This window comes from Xiphophorus couchianus, chromosome 8, assembly GCF_001444195.1.
Source record: "Xiphophorus couchianus chromosome 8, X_couchianus-1.0, whole genome shotgun sequence".
Classification (NCBI taxonomy): domain Eukaryota; kingdom Metazoa; phylum Chordata; class Actinopteri; order Cyprinodontiformes; family Poeciliidae; genus Xiphophorus; species Xiphophorus couchianus.
The window spans coordinates 10,193,489-10,217,818 of NC_040235.1; the positions used below are offsets into that span (position 1 = coordinate 10,193,489).

At 36.9% G+C, this 24,330-nt stretch overlaps 1 protein-coding gene across 1 annotated transcript in view; it reads right to left on the minus strand.

Annotated features, from left to right (window-relative positions):
- bcr (BCR activator of RhoGEF and GTPase) overlaps positions 1-24,330 on the minus strand; it is a 75,049-nt gene that overhangs the window by 23,881 nt on the left and 26,838 nt on the right. Inside the window, exons 2-4 of the mRNA XM_028025944.1 lie at positions 9,882-10,066; positions 4,211-4,315; positions 3,341-3,526 (exon numbers count right to left, since the gene is read on the minus strand). Coding sequence (XP_027881745.1) covers positions 3,341-3,526; positions 4,211-4,315; positions 9,882-10,066 — 476 coding nt within the window. The remainder of the gene's footprint in view (positions 1-3,340; positions 3,527-4,210; positions 4,316-9,881; positions 10,067-24,330) is intronic.

The following is a 24,330-nucleotide window of genomic DNA, read 5'->3' on the forward strand; positions in this document are numbered from 1 at the left end:
GCAGCTGTGTAATTTACTGCAGAAAACAACATTAGGGAAACAGCCGAGTGACATTACATAAAAAATGGCTGAATTTAGCTTTGGCTTGTAAATTGCTCAAATGTCTTGCAAACATTTTCTGACGAGAGAAAGCACTGTTTCATCTAGACAGGAACAGATATGTTTCAATTACGCCTACAGCTAAATGTAGCAAGATCCAAGCTAACGCTTCTGGCTGTATTGAGGCTATAATATCTTTATCTTGCTTATTATTAAAGGGGGCATAATCCAATCTACTAGCAATATGCCCTTACTAGCATATAGCATGTTAACTAGTTGTAGCTGTAGGCCTAAGTGAAATAACATTGTTCCCATTAAAAAATACACACAATTTAAAACAATAGTGGTTAAATGCAGTGGTGAGGAACTTCCTATTAGTAGAAGATAATGTCTTCTCCCTCGGATCTGATGGAAAACTGGTTTCCAATCCTGCTGGAAATGGGAAAGACAGGAGAGCATTCAAGTAATATGGATGGGTTTTGAAAAATAATCCCAAACTTTTATTAGCAGAGAACCGCAGAGCGGTCACCAAGGAAGTCACTAAATCTGCATAGTCAGAAAAAAATTAAGGTTTTAGGATGGCTCTGGGTCAATTTGCGCCTTTGAAATTTAAACCCCTTGTTTCATCCCAACATGTGTCAAATTTGTTGATGATTTGTTCCATTTATTCCCAGTGAACAAAAGATTTCATACCCAGCTACTTCAAGTTTTCTTTTTTCCTTGTAGTTAGGTGTTATCATGATTTAGGTAGATAAATTATAAATCCTGTATAATTTAATTTATTGGAAATTAAGTAAAAAGTCTTGTACTTGTAGAGAACTCATTTATTTTGACTGTTGAAATATTATGGCTGTTGCCTCCTGTTCCAAATTTTATGAGCCAAATTTGAGGAAAAAAATGACCCTCAGCATCGCATTACGGATGATTCTGTTTCTTAAGGTACAAAACAAGCAGGAATACAAAAATATTGATTAGAAAGGGAGTAAAATGACTAACAACTGTGTAGTAAATAGTTGTTTGTTTGTTTTTTACCAGAAGTGGCAATAATAGTGGAGATTGATGAAGTCTATGTAGCAGCTGAGACACTTACTGTAAGTTTGATCCAGAGACAAAGAGACATTTTAAAGTTAACGACAAGACTTGTCCAAGAGATATTAGGGAATTATTGATCAATGTTATGATACAGTCAAGCTAACAACCACCAGCAAACTTGACACTGAAAGCTTGTCACAGCCACAGTTTTAAACAGAAAAGCTTCATCTTCTTTTACTCATCTTTAATAAAACAAATTCAACACTAGTTTAACAGATTCCCATCTCTGAGGCTTGTGTTTAGGAGGATCAGGATCACAACTGTGAATTTGCCCTATTTTCAGCCTTCAAACGATTCTCTCTGACACTTCACTCTCGTAGCCTGTCAGCGACGCTCTGCCTTTTCCTCTTTTCATCCCCTCTCTCATCTTCCTCGTTCTGATGTCTCATGACTCCTAAGCTTTTGCAGATTTAAGAGTCATGGTGAGACAGCTCTATCAGAGTTCCAGCAGCCTAAAAATCTACTTGGCTTGTCGGCTCCCATCCTTTCACGGACGTCCCCGCCCCCACGAGAACGCATGCATCACCTCCTTTACTCCCTTTAATTTTCCTTTTCCCTTGTCCTCAGAACAGCAGAGCTGTAACGGTTTTACAAAAAAGGGAATAAGATAGAAACAGTTCGACCGTGTAAAGTAAATATTTGCTTCATTTTCAAGCATGTCAGAAAAGTTGACATTGTTCATTGTTCAATAACAATAGTATAATAATTGTGATATCCATTATTTTATGACTGTAATTCTTGCTCTTTTTGAACTTAAAAGAACTTATATCATGTTATTTATATATCTTTTTACACTATCTGTAGGTTGCTCAAATTATAAACTATGGACAAACACAAAGCTGAAGTTGGCTTCTAATTTGCCAGTGTGGTAAAGGACAAATGCATTGTGTTATTTTGACATCTGAACCAACTTTTTTTTCTTCCTTTCTTCATAATCTATACCAATCAGATCTGTCAAAGTAAGACTAAATACAGGTTCTTCAAAGCATAGTTTGTGATTGTTGCCATCCTATTTGAATTCTAAAAATGAAAAACATAGGAGTTTTTCTATGTAAACCAGATCTGTATGTTAAAAACCAGATCTGTATGTTAAAAACTAGAGTTCTTCCTGTCCGGGACCCATAAAACCGAAATAACAGTAACACATGCTAAATGCATGCAAAAAGGCGAACCATTCTCAACCATTTCTTAAAGGGAACAGCAAGCGCAATAATTTATCATCAGAAGAGACAAAAAATGCATATACTGAAAATAAATGTGTCCAATTCAGAAGCAACCAAAACGATGCAAAATGCAAAAGAAAATGTATTTATTTTAATTTCTTCCAAGTGCCCATCTACTAGATAGTAATACAAATTCAATTAAAATTTCTCATCCAAAGCCCAAAGGCAGCCTTCAGAGATACATTAATAAGATTGTATGTGTGTGTGTGGTGAAGGCAGCTCCTATTTATAGCAGCTTCTTGAAGACAAAAAGCACACAGCGTTGTGATGGCCTCAGCTGCCTGAGGCAGAAAGGGGGCATTGTGAGGCAGGCCTGTGCCCCCCTCTGTGTGCGTGTGCACGTCAGAGTATCAACCAGTTCGGGGGGTGCGGGGGGCTAGATGAGAAGCGTGAGGGAAAGATCAGTGGGAGAGGAGCTGTATTTCTCAGAGTTTTAACAAATGATTCATTGTGAGTTAATTGACCCGCTGTGAAAATGATTAAACAGAACCACTGTACTGTACATTTGGCCCTGACATCCTTGGAAAAAAACTGCTGCAGGACAGAAAGAGAGTGAGCAGCTGTTTGGGTGGAAAAGGGGAAGCAAAGGCAATCCAGATTTAATTTGTGCAAATTTGAAACCACGAAGAGGAAGATCGCTAGAAAAATCAAATCTGCTTTTATTGCCAATTTATCAAATTTAACTGGCAGGTTCTGCTTCTGACATCCTTCTGTTTGATGAGATGTTATAGTAAGTAAAGCCGCTGAAGCTCTGTTGGTTTGCTTTGGGAGGGCGTCCAGGCAACATAAATGTCACTGTAGAACCCCAAATGTCCTTTTCCACTGCTGTCAACCTTTCTGGCTGCCCAATGTTGTCACTTTGATTAGGGGTAACGTCACACAGTTACACCCGGGGACTCAGCTGCTGTCATAGCTGCACACAGGCTACAACCACAAACAGACCAACCCTTTAATTTTCCTTTGATAGGAACTCAGATTGCATTCACCAGTTTCTGGAAGAGGTCTCCGACCCTCTGGTGGTGGCTCCACTGCTGGACACGGGGCAAAAGTCCATCGTAAAACTCCTTGTGGATTTCGTACAGCTCAGGCACTTTGAAGAAGATGGTTTCAATCTGGGCCACTGTGAGAACAGGCTGGGATGTTGTAGCAGCTGCCTTCAGTGGTTTCATTGGCTGAGACAAACAGAAATTCAGTTCAGTTGATTTAACAAAGAGTAGCAGAGATTAATAAACCAGTATAAAAATTGTGCTAGTTAGTCAAAAGTTAATTTTTGATTCCTTGTCCCTGGACTGGTGTAAGAGTCTCCCCTGAGACCCAGCAATACATTTTTGTCCTCTGTGGAGGACATAGGTTTTTTTGTTCATAACTCTGAAACCATACATGCCACTGTGTTAAATCCTGTTGGTCCTTAGAGAGGACATCCTGGGCCTCAAAATGTGTTCATATTTGCCACAAGAGAGTCCCGATGTCCTCTCCAAAGGACATACTGTAATAAATAAATAATAACATGTTTTGAAACTTTTTCAATTGTAGTGATGTTTTTTCACTCCAAAGAGTCATGTAGTGAAAAAAAATAAAAAATTCAAAAACTTTTTTTTTTCTGGGTCTCAGATACACAACAATATATTGAAACATATTGAGAAGGGGGAAATCTAATTATCCAATTAAAATACTTTTAATTTATCACTGGTTTGCAGAAACTTGTTGAAATGTCTGAAGCGCTGAAATTGAAACAACTGAACTGAAAGTTGGCAACATCAGGAGAGTGAAAAATGACCACTGTCGCTGGTTTCTCAAGTTGTAAACTGGAGTTTACTTAAGGAGATAATAATGTTGTGCAGTGCAGTTTCACTCACCAGTAAAAGAGCCTCTAGGTGGCTGAGGTATGCTTCTTCTGTGGCCAAGATCCCAGACAGGACCCACTTTCTCATCTCCAAACCCTTTTCAAGGTCACACTCCGTCTGTGAAGAATATAAACATGTCTAAAGCTTAAAATAAAATGCAACAACTCTAATTTCATAAAAAAATCTAAGCAATTAAATAATGTTTTGCCTCCTGACAACCTAAATACATGGCGTATGGTCCAAACTGTATGAAACCCTGCTTCCATTTTTTTTTTTTACAGAAAAATCTAGTTAACCTCAAATGTCCTGACTGATAAACTAAAATTCATTCATCAATGACGGTAAAAGGGTGATGAATAAGACTTTGAGTATCTATAGTTACTGGCTAACCATGGAGGAGCTGCAGGAATGCTCAATGAAACAAAAACATCCTTAAAAAAAAAAAGAGACATCCTAGGCTGCTTTGCCATTCCCCTCAGCTGAGTCAAAGCTCACTGAGGAGCACAGACATGAGAGAAAACAGAACAACAGAGAAACTCCTCGGGCTGTCTTGTTTAACCACAAACTCTGAAATAACTCAAACAGACAGGGTTTCTCCCATGGCAGAAAAAAGGTTGGGGCCCAAATATGCAGAAGAAAGACACACACACAAGTTCCAGTCTGGAAGTGGGGGGATTTCAGCTCCGTAGGTAATGATGAAGAGGAAATTAGGTAAAAAATAGGAAGTAATAAAATAAGCTGGCAGAGATGGAGCAAAACAATAATAGAAAATTTTAAAAACAATATTTAAACAGTGTATCTAAATAGGAAGCAGAAAACATATGTCAAGTGTAATATAGATGAAACTAGTGCCTCCAACAACAGATAGTGAAACTAGCTCAGTGGAGCATATGCAATACAGTATATTGCCAAATGTATTCACAGATCTATCCTCACCTGATTTTGACTAACATCAAATTCCTAATCCATAAAGATTAAAACTTCATGGTTAGCTTCCAAAAGTACTATGCTTATAGTCATCATTCCTCCAGAAGCACATTTGTGAGGTTAGACATTGATGTTGGGCAAGAAGCCCTGTCTTGGCTCAGAAGATGTTCTGTCAGGTTGAAGTCAAGACTCTTTATCAGGTCAGTCAAGTTGAACTTAATGATGGAAATCTATTCTATAAAACTTATTCCAGTATTCTCTTGTTAATCTGAAGTCCATTTAAAGTTTGCAGCTACTGCATCTGCAGAAAGCTAGCAACCTCTTAGCAGAGGCTAAGGTTCACTATCGAACATTTAGTAGTAATGAAAATTATCAGCTGCATTTTGTCATGGAACTACAGTGGAATTTATTAAGCTCCTGAGATCCCATTCTTTCACAAATATATGTGGAAGCAGCTAGCATGACTTGGAGCTTGTGGCTGTGGAAGTGCTTGGCACAGCTGAAATTAATATTTTAATGATTGAGCAAATATATTTGGCAATATAGTGTCAGTTTATATTCTATAGATGCAAAATGGTAAAAAAAGATTATATGAAAAGGACATTTAAATCAGTTTTGTACATTAGCATATTCAGGCTGTTAGAGTCAAGGGGCAAGTAAGATATGTCAATATTTCTCATTATCATAGTAATATCTAAAAAAAAAATAAGCAAATCTTTTCAGTATTTTCAATAAGAATAGCGCTACTTATTGTTTCTTTACAAAAATAGGGTACAATATGTCGCACCATGCCTTCTACACTGCTTTTGCACACACATACGGGGAGACCTTCGATGTCTGTGGGCGTACATGCATTTATTAAAATGATGGGGCAAATGGGTTGGAAACCGGTTTCCATGGCCACTTCATAAGTAGATGCTGATGCAGATTCAGAAAACAGTTAAGGCTGAGTAGATTATGAAACCCTCTGGGATTATTATAGACTGCGTTACATAGGAGGTTGTTAACCTGCAGTTTAAATGCATGACTGAATACACTTTTTATTATGTTTCAACTCCTGCAACAGTCATATCACTACGATTTTTGTAAAAAATACTACTTGACTAAAGCTAGACATTCATAATTACATCTTTTAAATTTTGATCTAGATAGTACAGATATACTTCTATCGTTCTCCAGACAGTGAACTTCTAAGAAATCCAATGGATCGCATGTGGCTCCAACACCAACATCTCTGATTTGTACTACAGAGAAATCAGTGATATGGTTCAAAAGTTTTGCAAGGTCTGTGATGTGATCTGGTTCACTTAATTCTGAAACGTCTTTTACTTCTAGCTTTTTCTTTCCTTTTCTTGAATTACTAACCCTACAAACATAAAAACACACTATGCATATTTGTCCAAAGACAACATAAAGAAGAATCTCATGAATGACTCTTTTCATTATTTCTAACAATCTGCAAAACAGTCATCATTAACTTGGAAACATTACACATATCCCAATGTCCACAAATACACACAAATTATGATTATTATTTCAAAGTAAAAATAGATGTATTTTCTAACAGTTATGATTAAGTTTTTAAAGCACAAACTACACACTTAAAAAACAATGAAACAGTCTCTTCCTCTTCTTCTACAGTGCCTACAAAATGTATTCACTCCCTTGGATATTTTACCCTGTTTGGTCCTTTTAGAAGTCGATCATTTTTTGTTACATGTTTTTATTTAATTGTCATTATTTTTATTGAAATCAGTTTTCAGCAGGACATTAAAGATTTTGTTTTTTATTTTGATTTTTTATTTTCGTAAAAACAAAAAAGCCACATTGTATTGATCATGACTGATTTTTAAAAGTAATATAAAAGGTAAAATGGCCTATAAAAAAAGAGAGTGGATACTTTTTATAGGCCTTGTAACAAAGCCTCATCTTTAAAGGTTTCATGCTCCAATAGTGTGATCTTTTCCTGTCTTATTTCTTTCTATTATTCTCTTACACCCCCTTTTATGAAAGCAGTCTGACGATAGATTTTGACAGCTCCTGCATTATGTAGGACATTGTTTAGAGTTCTGAGCTGCATTCTATGTTTCCATTGCTCATTATATATAGGCACTAAAATACACATATAAAGAAAGTATGTATACAAATATATTTAAATATTTTTTTCTGGGTTGTCTTTTAACTTAGGTGTTGCTAAAATAAAATGTAATGGATTTATTACACTCTAATTCAGCTCATAAAGAAGGCCTAAAAAAAATAAGTAGCTGTGACAATGAATAAAAATGTGTCATCATCCTCAATGCTTATAAAGTAGCATTAAAGGCCTAGCAAACATGGAGAAAAAGGTTACACTAGAAAAAAAGACACAGGTTAAGCATTATTTCATCCATTCTGATGACAGAACATAGAAGACTTGAGTAGATGCCCAGACATTCCATCTTTTATTCATTATGCTGGCAAGTAATGAGCTCGTCTTTGGGACCAACTTAAAGAGGCATCTGTGTGCGGCATTGAAGCTACACACCTAAATAAGAAGCTCTCATGATCTGATTTGCTTCTAACTTGTTTGTGGGTGACTGAGGTTTGTAGATGAAACAGATCAGTAAAAAAAGGCAGCTCCATAACAGAGTTTTAACAAGATTGAGAAGACAACAATAAATAGCAATCCTGTATTAGTTTTATTAACTCTTTAATTTTTATTTTACAAATTGCTCACTAACAATTTGTGCCATCCCTTTTTTATTCCTATTGTGATTCCCTCCTATGTTCATGTCTGCTTGGCTACGTCCAAAATTTCCAATGTTGCACCTCAGTTAGAAATATGAACAATTCCAGATTCTCTAGAAAGATTTCATGTCTTATGGTTATTATGTCAAAGTTTCATGTAGCCAAAGCAAGCAGGGGCATGACCTCACCAACAGTATTATATGAAAAGCAACAACAGTGAACTTTAAGGGGCTTTATGATGTTCCAGTTCTGGCAGTCAAACTTTAAACCTAAAAAAAATCTGCTTTATAGGTTGAGGAAGAAAGCTGTACTTGATTTACGCTTCTGCAACTCTAGCAGCAATATAACTGTCTTCATGATCAGTTACCCCTTTTCTCCTCTTACTTTCTAATGAGAGGAAAAGTCACAATAGGAGGAAAGAAAAAAGGAGCCACTGACAAAAATCAAATCATCTCTGATGGTGAGTCACAACATTGAGATCATAAAACCATCAGCTCACACTGGGCCAAATTGATCCTGTCTGGGCTCTGATACATAAATTAAAGAATGAGACAGGGGCAATGTTTGCGGAGGACTTTTCAAAGGGCAAATAAAAAACGATAGTTGCTCTGGCAGCCCACGAAAGTCTGTTTGACACTGCTGGGAATTTGTTAAGGGAGGATTGTTTAAGTGTTGCATCATATATTTGACTGACTTTCAGAGGAGAACTGCTTTGGAGCTAAAACTGCAGTGATAGAAACTGAAAACATTGCTCTGATACAACAGCAAATAAGTTATGTGATTAGGTAGTACAGAAATCCATTAAATAATAAATGGATTTAAGCATACTACATGAGACATCAATAAGACATATTGACGTCTTATGTAAATTTACTTTGAAGAATTATAGTATATAACCTTAGGAACGCCCCTTTTATAATCAATTAAGACCAAACATAACGTTTCTGGTATCCTAGAGGGAATGTAATTATCATGGTATTGCTAACATAGTACATTTTTGCTACCATGTAATTACAATTTTATAGTCACAGGCATCACATCTACACTAGAATGTTGTCTTGAATTCACAAGCTGTGTAATTTCCCCATAAATATTTGATGTTTCTGCACCTCCATCAGTTTCAGCATAACCTATCAGTGTTACTATTAAATGAGAAGATGAAAAATACAACTCTGTCATTTTGAATATACTTATGTTTTAGTGAAAGGAGTAGAGAACCACTAATATATATGATTTTGTAGTCAAATATCTACCTAATATGAATATTTAAAAAAAAATACATCCTATTAGGTGCAATGGTACAATTGACAGAGGGTCTACTTATGCTTCCATAATTGTCTACGTTTTTGGATGACTTAAATCTGAATTCTAAGTTCCCAGGTCAAACAAAAAAGGCAACATCCACTATTTATTGTCAAATGTAAGCTATTTATTTCAATTCTTGTGTCTTGTGAATGCTCCCCAGGTGTAGTAAAGGTTCAAAGGTTATGAACTAAAACATCTCCATGACAACCAACACAATGATTTTACCGCTCAGAAGCCATTTTAGCCTATTACTTTAAACTCTGGCACCCTTCCATTTTTTAAAATTTCATCACAAAAAACTAAGAAAAGCAGCTCTTTGGTGTTCTGAAACTAATACATCATCTTCACTATAATCTGTAAAGAGTGTCAGATGTTAAAGATCGCTGGATCTATTTTTACAGAAACAGAAAGGCAGAAGGAAGAGAGATGGAAGCATAGAGATGATTGCAAAGTTATGAGGATGAGGAATAATTCTGCCAAAAACTCTCACAGAAGCAATCAATCTCTGAAGGCTAATTTGTTTCCTTCTTGGGTGTCAAACTGTAGGGTGGAAAAACATGTATGCCTAAAGAACCTTCAGCTGATGAAAAGTTGGAAGGTAAAGAATATTCGTCCTTTTCAGCCATATTGTGTATTCTTAACCCCTGGCCTTAGTTTGCTTTTACTAGAAAAGTTTAAAAAAGTGTCAGCTGATACTGATGAGAAGACACGATGGCACACTAACCGACTTGGAGGACTCCAATGATCCTGAGGAGAGTGTGTCCCGGCTGCTACGGCTCTTGGAACTGAGGTGCGGCGAGGACGATGGCGAGTCGTCAATGTACGGCAGGATGTCATGGTGCCGCCGCTGCTCCTCTGCTCGGTCTGCATCGTAACCGTACGTTGGAGGGGTTCCAGTGAAATGGCCATCTGTTAAGGACAAAAACCCAAACATCCATTTAAGACCTTTAAAAGGTTTTTAAAATTGATGCTACAGCATTTCTGACATGCAGATGCTGTTGTGACTTTTGGGCTAGCGGGGCATCCAAATCTTTAATTTTCCTGACTAAGGAAAACTAAGGTTTCCAGAGTTCTCAGTATATTTTTAGCAATTTCTTAAAGTATAAATACTAAAGTTCACATTGAATCCACAGCAGATATTTCTAGTCATTAGGCTTTAAATATGGGGCTCTAAGGAAAGGGACGGCTGGATTGATCGATGGATAGATGGTAAAGTAAAACAGCGGACTTGTTCATGCAATAGAACCATGGTTAAAATTTGCTTACCAAGACCTAAAAACTGTCACTTAAATGCTGTTAATGCATAGACTGTGCAAAAACAAAATGTGCATAAAATCCTTCACTTTTACTACAGACATCAAAGCATCCTTGACCTACAAATCAAAATTTATGCTCATTATTTGAGGTTTTCTGCACGGCAGTGCATTGAGACAAAGACAGGGAGTTGTGCATTGCATTTACTGATTGGCTTCGTGCTCTCAGAAGGTTGCCAAGTTTGGTAGAGTTAATTTCCAACTCTAATTAGAGTAGCTCAGGAAACTGGGGCACATAAAATTAATTTCTCTTGCATCTTTGTTCATACACCATAAACCATAAAAAGGAAACACCTGAGAAAGAAAACTGAAAACTGCTCAAAAGTAAAAAAATAAATTAAAAAAAAAAAAAAGAAACAGTAGAATACAGTGTGGATCATTAAAATTTATAATTGATTTGCAAACTTGTTCTTAAATTTTAACGATTGATGTTAATAACTTATATAGCAATATATGATTCACTTTAAATGGTCAGAACAAGAAACAAAGATCAGTGAGCTGTTTGTTCAGTAGATCAGTGCAGGATGTGACAGATAAAATAAAGACAGAAAGAAAGAACTTTTAAAAAGATAGTGAAGAACTTTTTGAAGCACCTAAAAGTTTTTCATAGCTAAATATATGGTATTTTTTATATGCTCTGTAGTTACTTTCGCACACTGTGCCAATTCACAAGTGTCAAACATAATGCTCAACTTTATAGTAAATTTACCTTTCCACAACATTCATATGTTGCAACAACAATCTCTTTGCAGTTTACGATTAAAAGATTGAAGTAAACAACACAGAAGGAGGGCATTCAGTGTCAAGGCATTATGCCCACCCATGATTTCCAAAGCTCACTGTTGTTGATGGGTGATGCCTGCTGTGCCTTCTTTGACCAAAGGCATGCTTCCAGAGGGAGCAACTCAACACAGAAACTCTGTGTGGAGCAAACAGCCTCTTCCCACAATGCCAAACCTTTCAGCAAACCATAGTTCCCAGTGTGACGCTTGCAGAGTCATTGGTGGTGTAAAAATACCGGGTGGGGTTTTTAAAAATACCCAGTCGAAAATGAGTGAGTGAGCTACTAGCATGTTTTTCTTTCTGGGTTTTCTAGCTCTGCCATGGTGCATTAATAGTAGCAGGCATAAAAAAAAATTGAGCTTTTGAGAAATAACTCTGCAGCTGTTTCTTCATAACACTGAACATATTCAGAGCATTTTACTATTTAAATCAGACATTGCTGGAAATGACGCATGCAGTTTTAATGTAAGAGGCCAAAGAAAACACTGACATCTTAAATAATGGAGAAAACAACTATTTGCAGTTGTTAACACCTCAGTATAAAAATGGGTGCTATGATTGTAAATAAAAGCAATTAAACATGAATGAAATTATTTTTTCATGGCTATGTTTAGATCATGTTTTGGTTCAGATTGGCCTGAACCACTTTTTTTTCTTCTTAATTTTACACCACTCTTTATGAATATTTTACTTGGGTTTTCACCCATTTGTTGCCTCTACTGACCTCTTTGTTTTCCCCCCTCCTCTTTGTATTCCATGAAGGACATCTCACATAAAGATTATAAGCACCAAATACAACTGAACAAAACAAAAACAGGCAACTTATGGATTTCTACTTGGAGCTACTGAAAACAAAATCAAATTCAGATCCCAGCAATAAAAGTAAAACACACGTGTAAACTTTCCTCTAAAATGCGTGCATGGAAACAGCCTTTGGGAGGGGAACAGCTAGGGCACGTTCCTGCAGAAGGCGGAGAACTGCAATAACACTGGCATCCGCCTAACTGGGTGTTAATGACACTAATGGTGACATGTGGCCACTGTGTGTGGGAGCTGGTATTTGTACAACTGATGATATTAAAAGATTATTAATAATAATCTTAAAATCTAACTCTCTGGAGTTGATTAATCAAAAATTATTTTACAAAAACATGAAATGTTGCTGTGGATCAGGAAATGAGAAATCACAGTAGCAGTCAAGATATATGTGTACATTGAGGTTTATAGTTTTATATATTCAGACAAAATAAAGTGAATCTGGTCTTTACCAGGTTCTTAACATATTTAAATCTGGCCTTATGTGCACTAAAGCACAGCAAGTTTTAACCTTTCATGATTCATTAAACATAAACAAAGCAAAAATGAAAAAAAAAAAAAAGAAACATTAACCATTGCTGCTTCCATGAATTTTTTATGGGAAAGTAACGAGCAGGAGCTGTTTACTAAAGCACTTTATTAACTGGTCAGCAGCAGATGAGGTCACATCTATTAAAGAAGATTTACAGTATGAAAAATACAGACAGGTGTCGAATAATGCCAAAAAGGAAAGATATCTAAGCAACTGTTGCCCACCATCAAATTAGCAAGGTTTGCCCTTCTGAAGTTGACAGTGAGAAAGGTTTTGTACATATTAATTTTTTTTGTTGTTGCAGAGCCTAGTTAATTTAAAATTTTTACTAGCTTGTGATTTATAAACCCATAAGGCTTCTTTTTACCACAACAATGTTGTGAGTTAGTTGTTGAAATCAATGTATATGTATATATATATATATATATATAGATATATATTTATGGAGCAATATGGCTCAAATGCCAAGGCTAGCATATCACAGCAGGAAGCATAATGGGGATAGACGTTATAATGGAAAAAACAGTTTAGTTAAGCAACCGAAAGCAAGTTTATTTTTGCAAAGATACCTCAATGTTTCTCCATGAAAGACCCATGGAATCATGTTTGCCATCTGTACATCATGAGCAGTTTTAGTGCCACTTTCTACAAAAGGTGAGTGCAAGTAAAAAATGGTTCTGGGAATCCACTTGGCTTGTTTTTCATATCATTTTATCCCCGCATGTCAGGCCATTCTCAGATCACTCTCTGCCTTTTACTCTGCACTTGTTTTTCCTCTGTCTCAGCCACATTTACAGCATATCGACAAGCTGCTATAGTGCAAAAGCAAGCAAGTATTGATTTGCATTATCCATTTTCACATATACACAGAATTAAAAGCTTTGTTTGAGTTGAAGAAGATCCGTGGCCAGGACACAAACTGATTGCAGTGTTTGTAAAAACAAAAAAAAAAAGGGTGAAAAATGTAACCATCAGAAGAAAGCCCAGAGACAATACAGCACCCGAGAGCCATGATATTAAAGCGAGAAAGGAGGTGATTCTCAAAGGAGGAATAAGATATCCTCGATAGCGAGTTTCCTTTCCATCCCCCCATCAGGCTTTCCCCTCAGAGTGCCAGTCATAAATCTGTTCTGCCTGCTGACGCCTTTATTGAACCTACAGAACAGGACTGTCATCCGAACATTACCATTATAAGCTCTTCCTCAAACACACAAATACATTTACACACTTACCTCAAAGCTCTGTACAGCCCTATAAGAGGCTGGTTTTACTCAGAGCTTTCCTTCCTAATCCAGCCTTTTGACGAGGGAGGAGAACATAATCGTAAGATATGTTTTGAGACCCCCTCTCACCCCACCCAAAATCTGATTCAAATTCTTCGTGCTTAAAGGGTATGGTGGATTCTTTGGAGGTTTAGTCTGTATGCTGGAGATAAATAACGTGGATCCCTGATGACCAAATAAACAGCAATTCTCATTACTGCTTAGCAGACATATTGTATAAATGTATCATTTATGGAGCTTAGGGAGTAGATTGTGTTCCCCTGTGTTGCCCCAGCCTTTACATTTCCAATTTAGAGATAATTTAGCACAAAAGAAAGGGGGTTGGGACAGAAGTGAAAGAAGAAAGCTGCAGAAATGAAAGAACATCTTCAGCTTCGCTGGAGAGGACAGATCTACCACCAAGCCATCTTCTGTTTTTTTTTTTCTTCTTCTTCCTCTAATCCTCCTGTGATTGCACAGCTATGTGACAGTAGTTAATTTGATAAATATGGCAATGCTGTCAATAAACAGCAGACAGAAAATCATAAACTGTGCTACATCTACGTTGACAATTAGGTGGCCTTTAGAGAGAAAAATGAGAATGTGGATGTGATCATTTCCCAAGTCAAATATCTCCAAAAACACAAATTTCAAGGTTTCTTGTCAAATATAAAGATGCAACGTGTGTTTTTGTCTGCACAGATCCGTCTCTGTGGGGACAGAGTTTGGAAGAAAACCTGGTAAATGTATATAAACCAGTTTCTCCCTCAGCAGTAATTACAAAGTGTGATTATGACGATAACAATTATGATGATGAATATATGTGTTGTTTTTCTGCTTTAGGTAAAACGAATTCAATCATGTTATACATTGACGTGGAATAGTAATAATTTGTCTCAGTGTCGTCCAATTGTGAGAGTTCCAGCTAATCCCTAGCTGTGGTATTATTTGATTAAGAGAGTGAAGGATGAAAACCAGGAATAAGGAAAAAGTGAATCTACTTAAGTGGACACAAAGTCACATGTCTTCTCTAAACAGAGACTGAAAGAGGACTCGGTACTCTATGACAAGAATAAAAATAACAATAAAAAAGCTTCTGTAACCTCTTTGTAAGCCAGCCTAGAAAAGAAAGTAATCCATCCATCAAGTAAACCCAGTTATCCTTGCAGGGTTGTGCAGAGGCTAGTGCCTATCTCCAGGGGCAGGTTATTTGGTGAACAAGTTGCCAGTCCATCACAGGGCAACACAGAGACATGCAGGACAACCATGCACAGACTCACAATTTAAAGCAACCAATTACTCTAAACCCCTCCCATTGTCCAAAAACAGAACCTGAAGAGAACCCACAGATGTTCAGGAAGAACATGCAAACTCTGTGCAGAAAAAGCTTTCTTGCTGAAATATTCTTTAAAGACAGCAATAAACTCTTTACATGTGAAAACTAAAAAAATGGATGACACAACCAATCGAACAGTTGTGCCAGTATCCCTCCATTCTGTGTTTTCCTCCCACATTTTCTTTAATCATTTTCTTCTAGATGACTAATTGAAGAGACGTTTCTTTTTTCTCAACTCAGGCAGATGTTCAGTAGGCGCACCTACTGTTCTTATCCTAGGAGACAAACCTTTGATTCTATAATCGGCTGCCCTCTCTTCCCCATCAGCTGCTAAAGTCATTAGGAAAGAGACTCATTATTCCAGCCCCTGAAGCAATATCTGGGAAATAAGTGTTTAAATTGCTGAAAAGTCACACAGACATTCTGATTAATATTACAGCATGCTTAATCATCAGCTTCACTCAATATGGAAGCTGCTCATTAGAAATCTGTTTTTACAAGCAAAGATAATAAAATATTATGAAAACCGTAAATGCTTTAGAAGTAGACTAAGGTAATTTTTATTCAGGTAGACATTCTGAGAGCACGGTCTATTCATTATAAAGAACATTTTGCTTCTCTCCCAACTTTTCATCCTTTTTCTTCTTCATTTCTCTTGGTCTCTGTTTTCTTTTTCTTTTGACAGAGCAGGAGCCAGTTCACAATCTGACCACAGCAGTAAATCTTGAGGGCAGACCTCAGTCCTCTGACACGGTAAGTAATGCCCTATGAGCACCGTGATGATCATGCGTGTTTCTGTGTGGGAGGAGAGCAACCTCATTAATTTTATCTACACTGAAGCTGCCACTTAAATCTCTATGGTTTTCAGGATAACTGTCAGTACCTTATCATTGCTAATGTGTGGGTTTTGAATGCATGTATTCATCCGAGAGAACAGTAACTCTTTATCTTTGAATAGCCATGTTACCTTTAGATATAAAATAGTATAAAAATATAATCAGAGTTCTTACAAGCCACCATGATATTGGGAAGTCTAAAAAATGGGAATATTGTTTATTTATAGCATATAAACAGTAAAAGAAAACTATCACTTAAAAAAAAGGGAAACAAATCCCGATTCAACATGACATGAGATGAGATATGCCAAGTTTCCAGCAACTATCTGTTTAGGATTCACCCTGTTGGAGCCACGATGCTGCTTTTGACCACCAAAACACCATCTTTGGTATTTTGCTGAACAAGGTTGATGTAATGTATTGTACAACAGCAAGGCATAATTTGTAATGTATGTAATGTATTTTGCTGAACAAGGTTCAGCAAAATACATTACATCAACTTGTTTCTTTGTAACAAGTCCTGAGTAAAAATAAAACAAACAAAAAAAAAACTATTGAAATGTATGTAAACTTTTGATTTTGAAGACATTAATAAATAAACCTCTAACATATTTGGTCTCTGATTATCATGGCTTTTAGCAAACACAACTTGTATTGATAATTCTGACCTAAAACAAGAATGGTTTGGTTTGATTTAACTTCAGACTGCGAGAAAAAATAATTTCTTTTTATTCAGTGTATGTAAACTTATGGTTTCAATACAAATTGCAAGCTGCTGAAAACAACAACATAAAACAAACTTTCCTCTGAAAATGACTAAGTACTGCACTAAAAATGGCTAGGTGGAAGTAAAACCTCAAAGTAGTAAGAAAATTAAGAAAAATCATGTTGAATTCCTGTTTAAAGGTGACATCTGCCTGAATGGTGGGGAAATATACAAGACTTGAGGGATGATTCTTTACAACTGAATAGCACCATAAACAATCAAGTGCTAAATAAAAACTGTAATCCAACGTTCAAATATGCAAGCCTATGACAACAGTGCATAAGTAGCAAGTAAGATTTTAGCTTTGAGGGTTAGCGGTAGCATTTTAAGCTAAATTACAAAATTTAACGACACATGTGTGCTCAGGTGTTGTCTTAGACGATAAAAACAAAGTATCAATTCCTCTCAACAGATGATTATAATATTAACTTTTTATTTTATTTGCTAGCTAGAAAGTCTGAAGACAGAACTGCTCGTTAGTTTCACTAGCTATGGAAATCAATCTGTTTTGGGGAATGTTATCACACAATGGCAGGCATTTGATCATGTTAATGTGTCTGGTGCTGTAAAGAGGCATTCAATACTTCAAAGTGAGCAAAGGTTAAAGGTTAAAGAGTTGTGGAGAAATCAGTGGGATCAGTGTTCCCTTGCTTGGGGAAAGAGGTGGCAGCAGAAATCCTATAATTTATTACACTTTTCCACATTCAGTCAAGTGTGATTGTACAACAGCAAGGCATAATTTGATTTAATATATTTCACACTAAACAATAATACACAAAAACATTTCATATTAAGCACAGAATGATGGCTTTTCACTGAACGACACGATGCAACTCAAAGTAGATTGAAGCCAGCTTAAAATTCATTCTGTTTTCATACAGAGTCCAGACTATGGATGAGTTGGTTTTTAGTGTCTATCCATAGAGGGTCACCTGGTATTTGTGGGGTTTAGAGACCAAATCCAGTAGTAACAAGCGAATAAGTGGGGGTCCAAAAATACAAAAACTATTACAATTTTACATCCTTCTATGTTTGCAGTAGAAGTTGAGAGAAAAAAATGCCAGTGACTGGAATTTTCTGGTTTTAGTTCAATAAAGCTGTAAATAAGAAATTAGAAAATGCAACACAAACATAAATCAAGTCAGATTTTTGTCATAGTTCATTAAAAGCACTTAGACAAATCTCTAATAAACAATAAGCTACACACTGAGTGTTACATTTCTTGTTTCCCACTGTAATGCTTCAGCAAGAGTTCATAATTTGCCATTTTTCCATGTTGTGAACCTGCTGAGGTTTTAATTAGGATGTGATTATGACACATGCTGTTTATGAGACATGAAAGGTGAAAGAGCTACAGTCCATTTAAAAAACTGGCTGATTCTCTAATGGTAAAGCTAAACCAGAAATATTTCCAATAATTGTAGAGCGAGAAAACTACTACATCAGCATAATGTAAGTCGATTTTGTTTCTATGTGGAGACAAGTGGCTCGACCGAAACACAAATCAGTAGGCTATACACTCACTGGCAAAAAAAACCCAGGATGGCTGAAATCATTCCCCAGACACAAGGCACAATTTCACCGTGATCATTTATTCTGTACAGTATAATGGTCAACAATCAGAGAATATGTGCTTCAGGCATGGTGTTATCTCAGATCACATCACCCTGGCTACAACCCCCAGAGTCCTGTAATGCAGATAATATTACCCTGCTGCTGGCAGTGCTGTTCAGATTGTCTCCTAGGAACAAAGCAAATGGCAAACAACTGCACTTCTGCCACACTCCTGACTTCATAGCAGAACTGTTGATTTTTTTTTTTTTAACAGATAGTTAACTAGGTGAAAAATCAAAGGTTTCAGGTTCTTCCCGCTACAGTATGTGCAGAGTTGTGCACAGATGTTTTTTTTTTTAGATTTTATGGCACAAAAGACTTTTCTTTGTTAGTAGCTTGACAAAAAGAAGGTCCTGTGCTGGGACTCAAACACAGAATAGGTACCTCTATAGTCTCCATACAATTGAGCCACACAGAGCCCCTGTAGTATTTATAACTGGATTACTTATACTAATTGTAGCTCACATTAAGTTATGACATTTTTAATCATTTTTGCTGCTGTGTCTGAAAAACATTTGGAGAACCCGAAGCAAATTCAAAACGAGGAGAGTTGTGCCATTTCCCTTGAGGATAGAAACTACTTTTCATAAGTTCATGCTTCGACATACTTTTGCACACACATCTATGTCCTCATGGGGAGTCCCTTTTGATAATTTTCTGTTGCTTTAAGCTTATTGAAGTTGCTTGCAAAAACCTTAATTCCTCTTGAACTCTTTAAAATTCCCATGTCTTGCTATAGTTATAAACGTTATTGGTTTTATGTGTTAAAAAGAAAATTATGAAGGCTTTTCAAAGTTTAATAAAAACCTGAAAAGTGTGGCTTGCATATGTATTCAGTGCCATTCTGACACCCCTAAAGAAAATCCAGTGCAGTCAATGTTATGTATGTTTCAAAGGAAAACTAATTAAAAGAGTCCACTTCTGTGTAATTTGATCTCAATATATACAAACATAATTATGACAACAAAGTAACCCAACAACAGGTTAGGGAGTGGCATTATGAAGAAGTTCTTATGGATTTTGGGGGGGGAAGTAATATCACAAGCGTTAAAGATTTCACACAGCACTCTTTAATCCATCATCTGAAAATCAAAACCGCTCCACGACCAGCAGATGAAAATACTGGGAAATCTAATGGCGCTGAATGGATAAATAGAAAATAAAATCACAAAAAAGAAAAAAACTAACCAATTTTTAAGCTGAATATTACTCAACTCAAGAATGACTTAAAATAAATCAGAAAGGAAACCAGGAAACAGAGAAATAGGAGCCATAGAGAAACAGGAAGTGCACGGAGCACAGCACATAAAGGAACCAAAAACACCAAGGGAGAAAAAGAAACTGAGATGTTCTAAGAGAAACTTAACTTTGAAAAAAACGGAGTGGGATCTGAACTGAAAAGCAAGACTGAAAAAACAGAACATAAATATACAATGTACACCAACTGTGTAAAGGACTCCTGAGTTTGAGACTAGAGCTCTATACAAAATCCTTAACATCATGACATCTGCTCAGATGGGATTAAAATAAATTTTTCGGACAACAATCAAAACTTTACTCTGGATAGGTGAAATGCATGCCACTCTTTTCAGATTTAGATTTGTAAACACTTCTAGTAAACACAATTTTCCTTCTTCTCCTTTAGTATGAATCACTTTAAGTTGGCCTACAGCATCCTAAAAAGTGGTTTATAATTTGCTGAACAATTATTATTATATTATTGTAAATCTCACGCCATGACTCAACCATCCAATCTGAAATGTTATCATGTTGTATCTGCATGTCTTGGTTTGCAGCAGGAGTCTTTTATTTACATAGATTTATTAAAGAAGATCAATCTAATAATGCAGTAAAAGTCACTGATTGTTCAACTCCACTTTATCTGCAATTATTAGTTGTCTTTCCACACAAACAAAAAGATCTTGCTTCACTGTAATACATCCATGTTATGTATATATCATCCTTGCTTTCTAGGGGCTCACACCCCTAATGAATAATACAAAAAAAAAAAAAAAACACCACAAAAACAAACATGCTTTCTGTCAGTTTAACTTTACACTCTCATGTCCCTCGGCTGCTGGCTCAGACACAATGGCCCGCAGCAGCGCTTATCATCGTTGAACAGCAGAACGAGCATAAAAGCTCCGGTCTGCCTAATCTCTGGTCAAACACAAACCACAGCCTCAACGCCGCTTACGGCAGTAAACTACTGCTTTATGCTGAAGCTGTAGCTGTTCAGTGGGACATGCATTAGGACTTTGCTAAATGAACCATAGAAATGCTGCAAAGCCTGTCTCCAGGGGAACTGTTGCTAGGGATACCGTGGCTAACAGGAAGAGAATTTTGTTAGTTGTTAGGTTACCTGTAGGGATGCTCAAGAGAGCTTTGTTGATGCTACTTGAAATATATTTCCCCACTGATTTCCTTTCTTTTAGTCTTGTAAAAACTGTGTTTGCTTTTTTTCATTAATAAACATCAGACATACTGTAGATTATCTGAATAAGCACAACAATTATTAAAAGATTTCATTCATTCAAGTAAATAGCTGTCCAAACCAACCAGGTTCAATACAAGAAAATAATTGTCCACTTTATAAATTAGTAATGAATAAATGTTGACCAACTTCATGTCTGATTATTGCCAGACCTGTAGAATTAAGAACTAATTTAAACAGAACCTGTCTGACAGTATGAAGTAGGCCACAAGAACTTGTATAACAATTTATCATGCCTTGACCGAAAAAAAAAAGGAAGAACAAGTATGAAAAAAAAATTAATGGCATTCATCAAGCTAGAATGCCACAGTGAGAGCCTTTATCCATGAATGGAGAACATGGAGCACTAGAGAACCTTCTCATTACTCCCACAACTCCACAAAAAGGCCACAGAAGAACACAAAACATCATATGAAGAACTGCAGGCATCAAACATTTCACATGGAAATGTATTATGATTTGAAACATTTAAATGTAAAAAAGACAGCATCTCTTTACAGCATTAGCATTGTATTTTCTGATAGCTGTCTAAGGAGAATATATTTGGAAATGCTGTCTTAGATCAAGATTGTGCTACTGTAAAGATGTCTTTATAATACACAACAGGGTGATATAAGCTGGATATAGTTAGCTGTCAACATCCATTCAGTGCGTGTCACACCCGATTTGATTGCTGCACAATTTTTATGTGCTGGTATCAGTTCAGCTCTAATTACGTGCTCTCTTCAGTCCCCCGCTTTACACTGGAACTGTGCCAATCCGTTTCCCAGTTTCAAGAACCCCAGCATCAATTACCTGATCCATCATTCATAGGTCCCCATGATCATTCTAAAATCTACACATTCAATTGACATACATTTTGTGCCCCCGACGAGCAACAAAGAAATTGAGTAGCGCACACACACACACACTAATCAGGAAACGTACAGCGACCTCTCAGACTTTCGACATTAATGTGAATGCACAGGCATATTTTTGCCAAATGAGGACAGTGAATAATTAGGGAGATGAAAGGCAGAGTTTACTCAGACAGTCATTTCAATTATCCCAGCTTCTCTGGCAGTCTGGCAGCTGCCGTCTCTGAAGGTTACGGGCTCAGCTCGCCACAGTTAGGTCAAGCAGGCAAAACGATTATTACCACTATCTTAAACTTCAAAAACAACTCAAACATTTTGGATGGATACCAACAGATACTTTAGATAATAGGATGAACAACGGCATGGGGCCAAGCCAAGCAATAATCGATATACCAACTGATCTTTAATAAATATATTTAAAGCCTAAACTGTGGCTGAAAGCAAGACCAGGCGGGGAAGCACAGCAAAAACACTACATACACCTATGCTAATGTGTGCTCTTTTTTTCTGCTACCATCTGGTGATGAAAGCAGGCATATTCTTTTCAAAACAACTCAATGTCATATCATTAGTTAACACCTACTCATCTGTGCAAGCGGAGAGTGTTTTCAAAACAGGGAAGTACAGCTTCTTTCAAAAACACTGCATCTATGAGCACATGGATTGAAACAGAAGCTCTGCTATAAATAACATAAATGAGAATATACCTCAAATATGTCTTTCTGATAACAAATATTGGTCTATGACCTTTGTTGAGAACTGGAACAACTATGAAACATATTTTTCAAACCCCAAGTAAAAGCAACTCACACAAAACGTGGACTGAATAACCTTTCAGGCAAATCTTAATCAAGAAGTTTTGGTCCGAGTGATAAAGGCAACATAAAAAAAACAAAAATCACACATAACTGAAACCAGTCTGAAAAAGGTGAGTCATTGGGGGTGTTTAAGTCAAATTTCAAACCTGTAAGTCAGTCTCCAGAAGGGTGGAAGGTTACCAGAGCATCAGCCTACCACACCCCTTTCATTGCTTTCAGATAACAAAGAATAAACATCCAGAGTGGCTCTCCAAATTCCACACATGCCTGTTACAATGTGTTAAGAGTGCAGATCCTTAGTTTGATACTTGGTTGAAGCATATTTTAATTCAAATTCAGCTTTCAGTTCTTTGTATGAGTTTGTCAGCATGCCACATCTTCACTTCAATGTTTCTCCACTTGACTTTCTATCTATCAGACTGTGAGGACAGGTGGCACACCACACATTTTCTGACAGACTTAGATCTGGATTCCAGCTGGGACATTCTAAGCTTTACACATTCCTCTCATGAAGACATTTTTTACAATGATTAGAATATTTGTTTGGACTTCTGAATCCATCTTCATCTGCAGCTTTCAAACAGAAACTTTCCTACCTAATGAAGCCAATTCTTTAAGGTGCAGGTGCTGTGTCTCTTCTTTTGGTCTAGCTTAACCCCCCCGCCCCCCTCTCCCCGATTCATTACATACAACCTTTCAATTGTATTTCCAACAGATGCAATCCCTCTGTCCCCACAAACTGAAAACTTAATTTTTCCAACCACAAATGAGAACAAACAGGTTCAAAATGGCCCAAAGAACATTGTAGAGTCAGAATTGCATATATGTTTGTTTCTCTGTGGATGAAGCAGGTGGTTATTGGTTAGTAACTGGGTTAAACAGAGGTTGGAAATATTTCAGCTTAGTTTGATATGGGCGAAACCAGTGTCCAGAACAAACTGTGCACAAATCTACGATTTCATGTACTGCTCTTGCACAAAAATGCTAATGCAGAAAGGAAAAGTTAGTCAAAAATAAGTAATGGAAGAAAATGGGTAAGTAAGAGAGATGAGAGGAGATAGAATCCTGCATGAGCTTCTTACAGAGAGATTACGGAGAAGAATGAGTTTTTCTTCACTGGCGCCTCAAGGGAGGAATGATATATTCAGTTTAGGTTAAAAGAAAGTATTTGGGAAAGAAGCAGGAAAATGTGCAGCATGTAGGACTTAAATTAGGGGACGAGTCCTACAGGGATTTTTCTTCTGGATGAGGGAATTGAGAATTGGGCTTTAAGTGAGCCACATTTCAGAAAATATGGCAAACAGCTGCTAAAACAGCACTGAAGTGCGCAAAAATTGTCCCAATCAAATAACTGGGAGATGTCATTTGTTTACCCTTTCAGACACCTCTCTGTTTCCTAACCGTCTTTCCCTCTGATCATAAGCTTCCTGTGACCGGTTCTCCTTCTCTGGAGCAGTGACTGATAGTGAGGTGCCAGTTACATGGGCTGCCTGGGTAACATTAGCCTGCTTATGTAACCGGACACTACAACGGGGGGGAGATCGTGGCCCTGCAGGTTGAACAGCCTGATGTGTATGCACTGTTGTACGCCCACAGGTGTCATTTACCTTTGGTACATTAAGAGAGAGCAGGAGCACATAACCTGTTTCAAAGCCATGACTCACACATAGAAAATATAAAGAAAGTGATGATTTTATTTAACTACAGCAAAATTATTTCCAATCATGTAAAAAATGTTAGTTCATG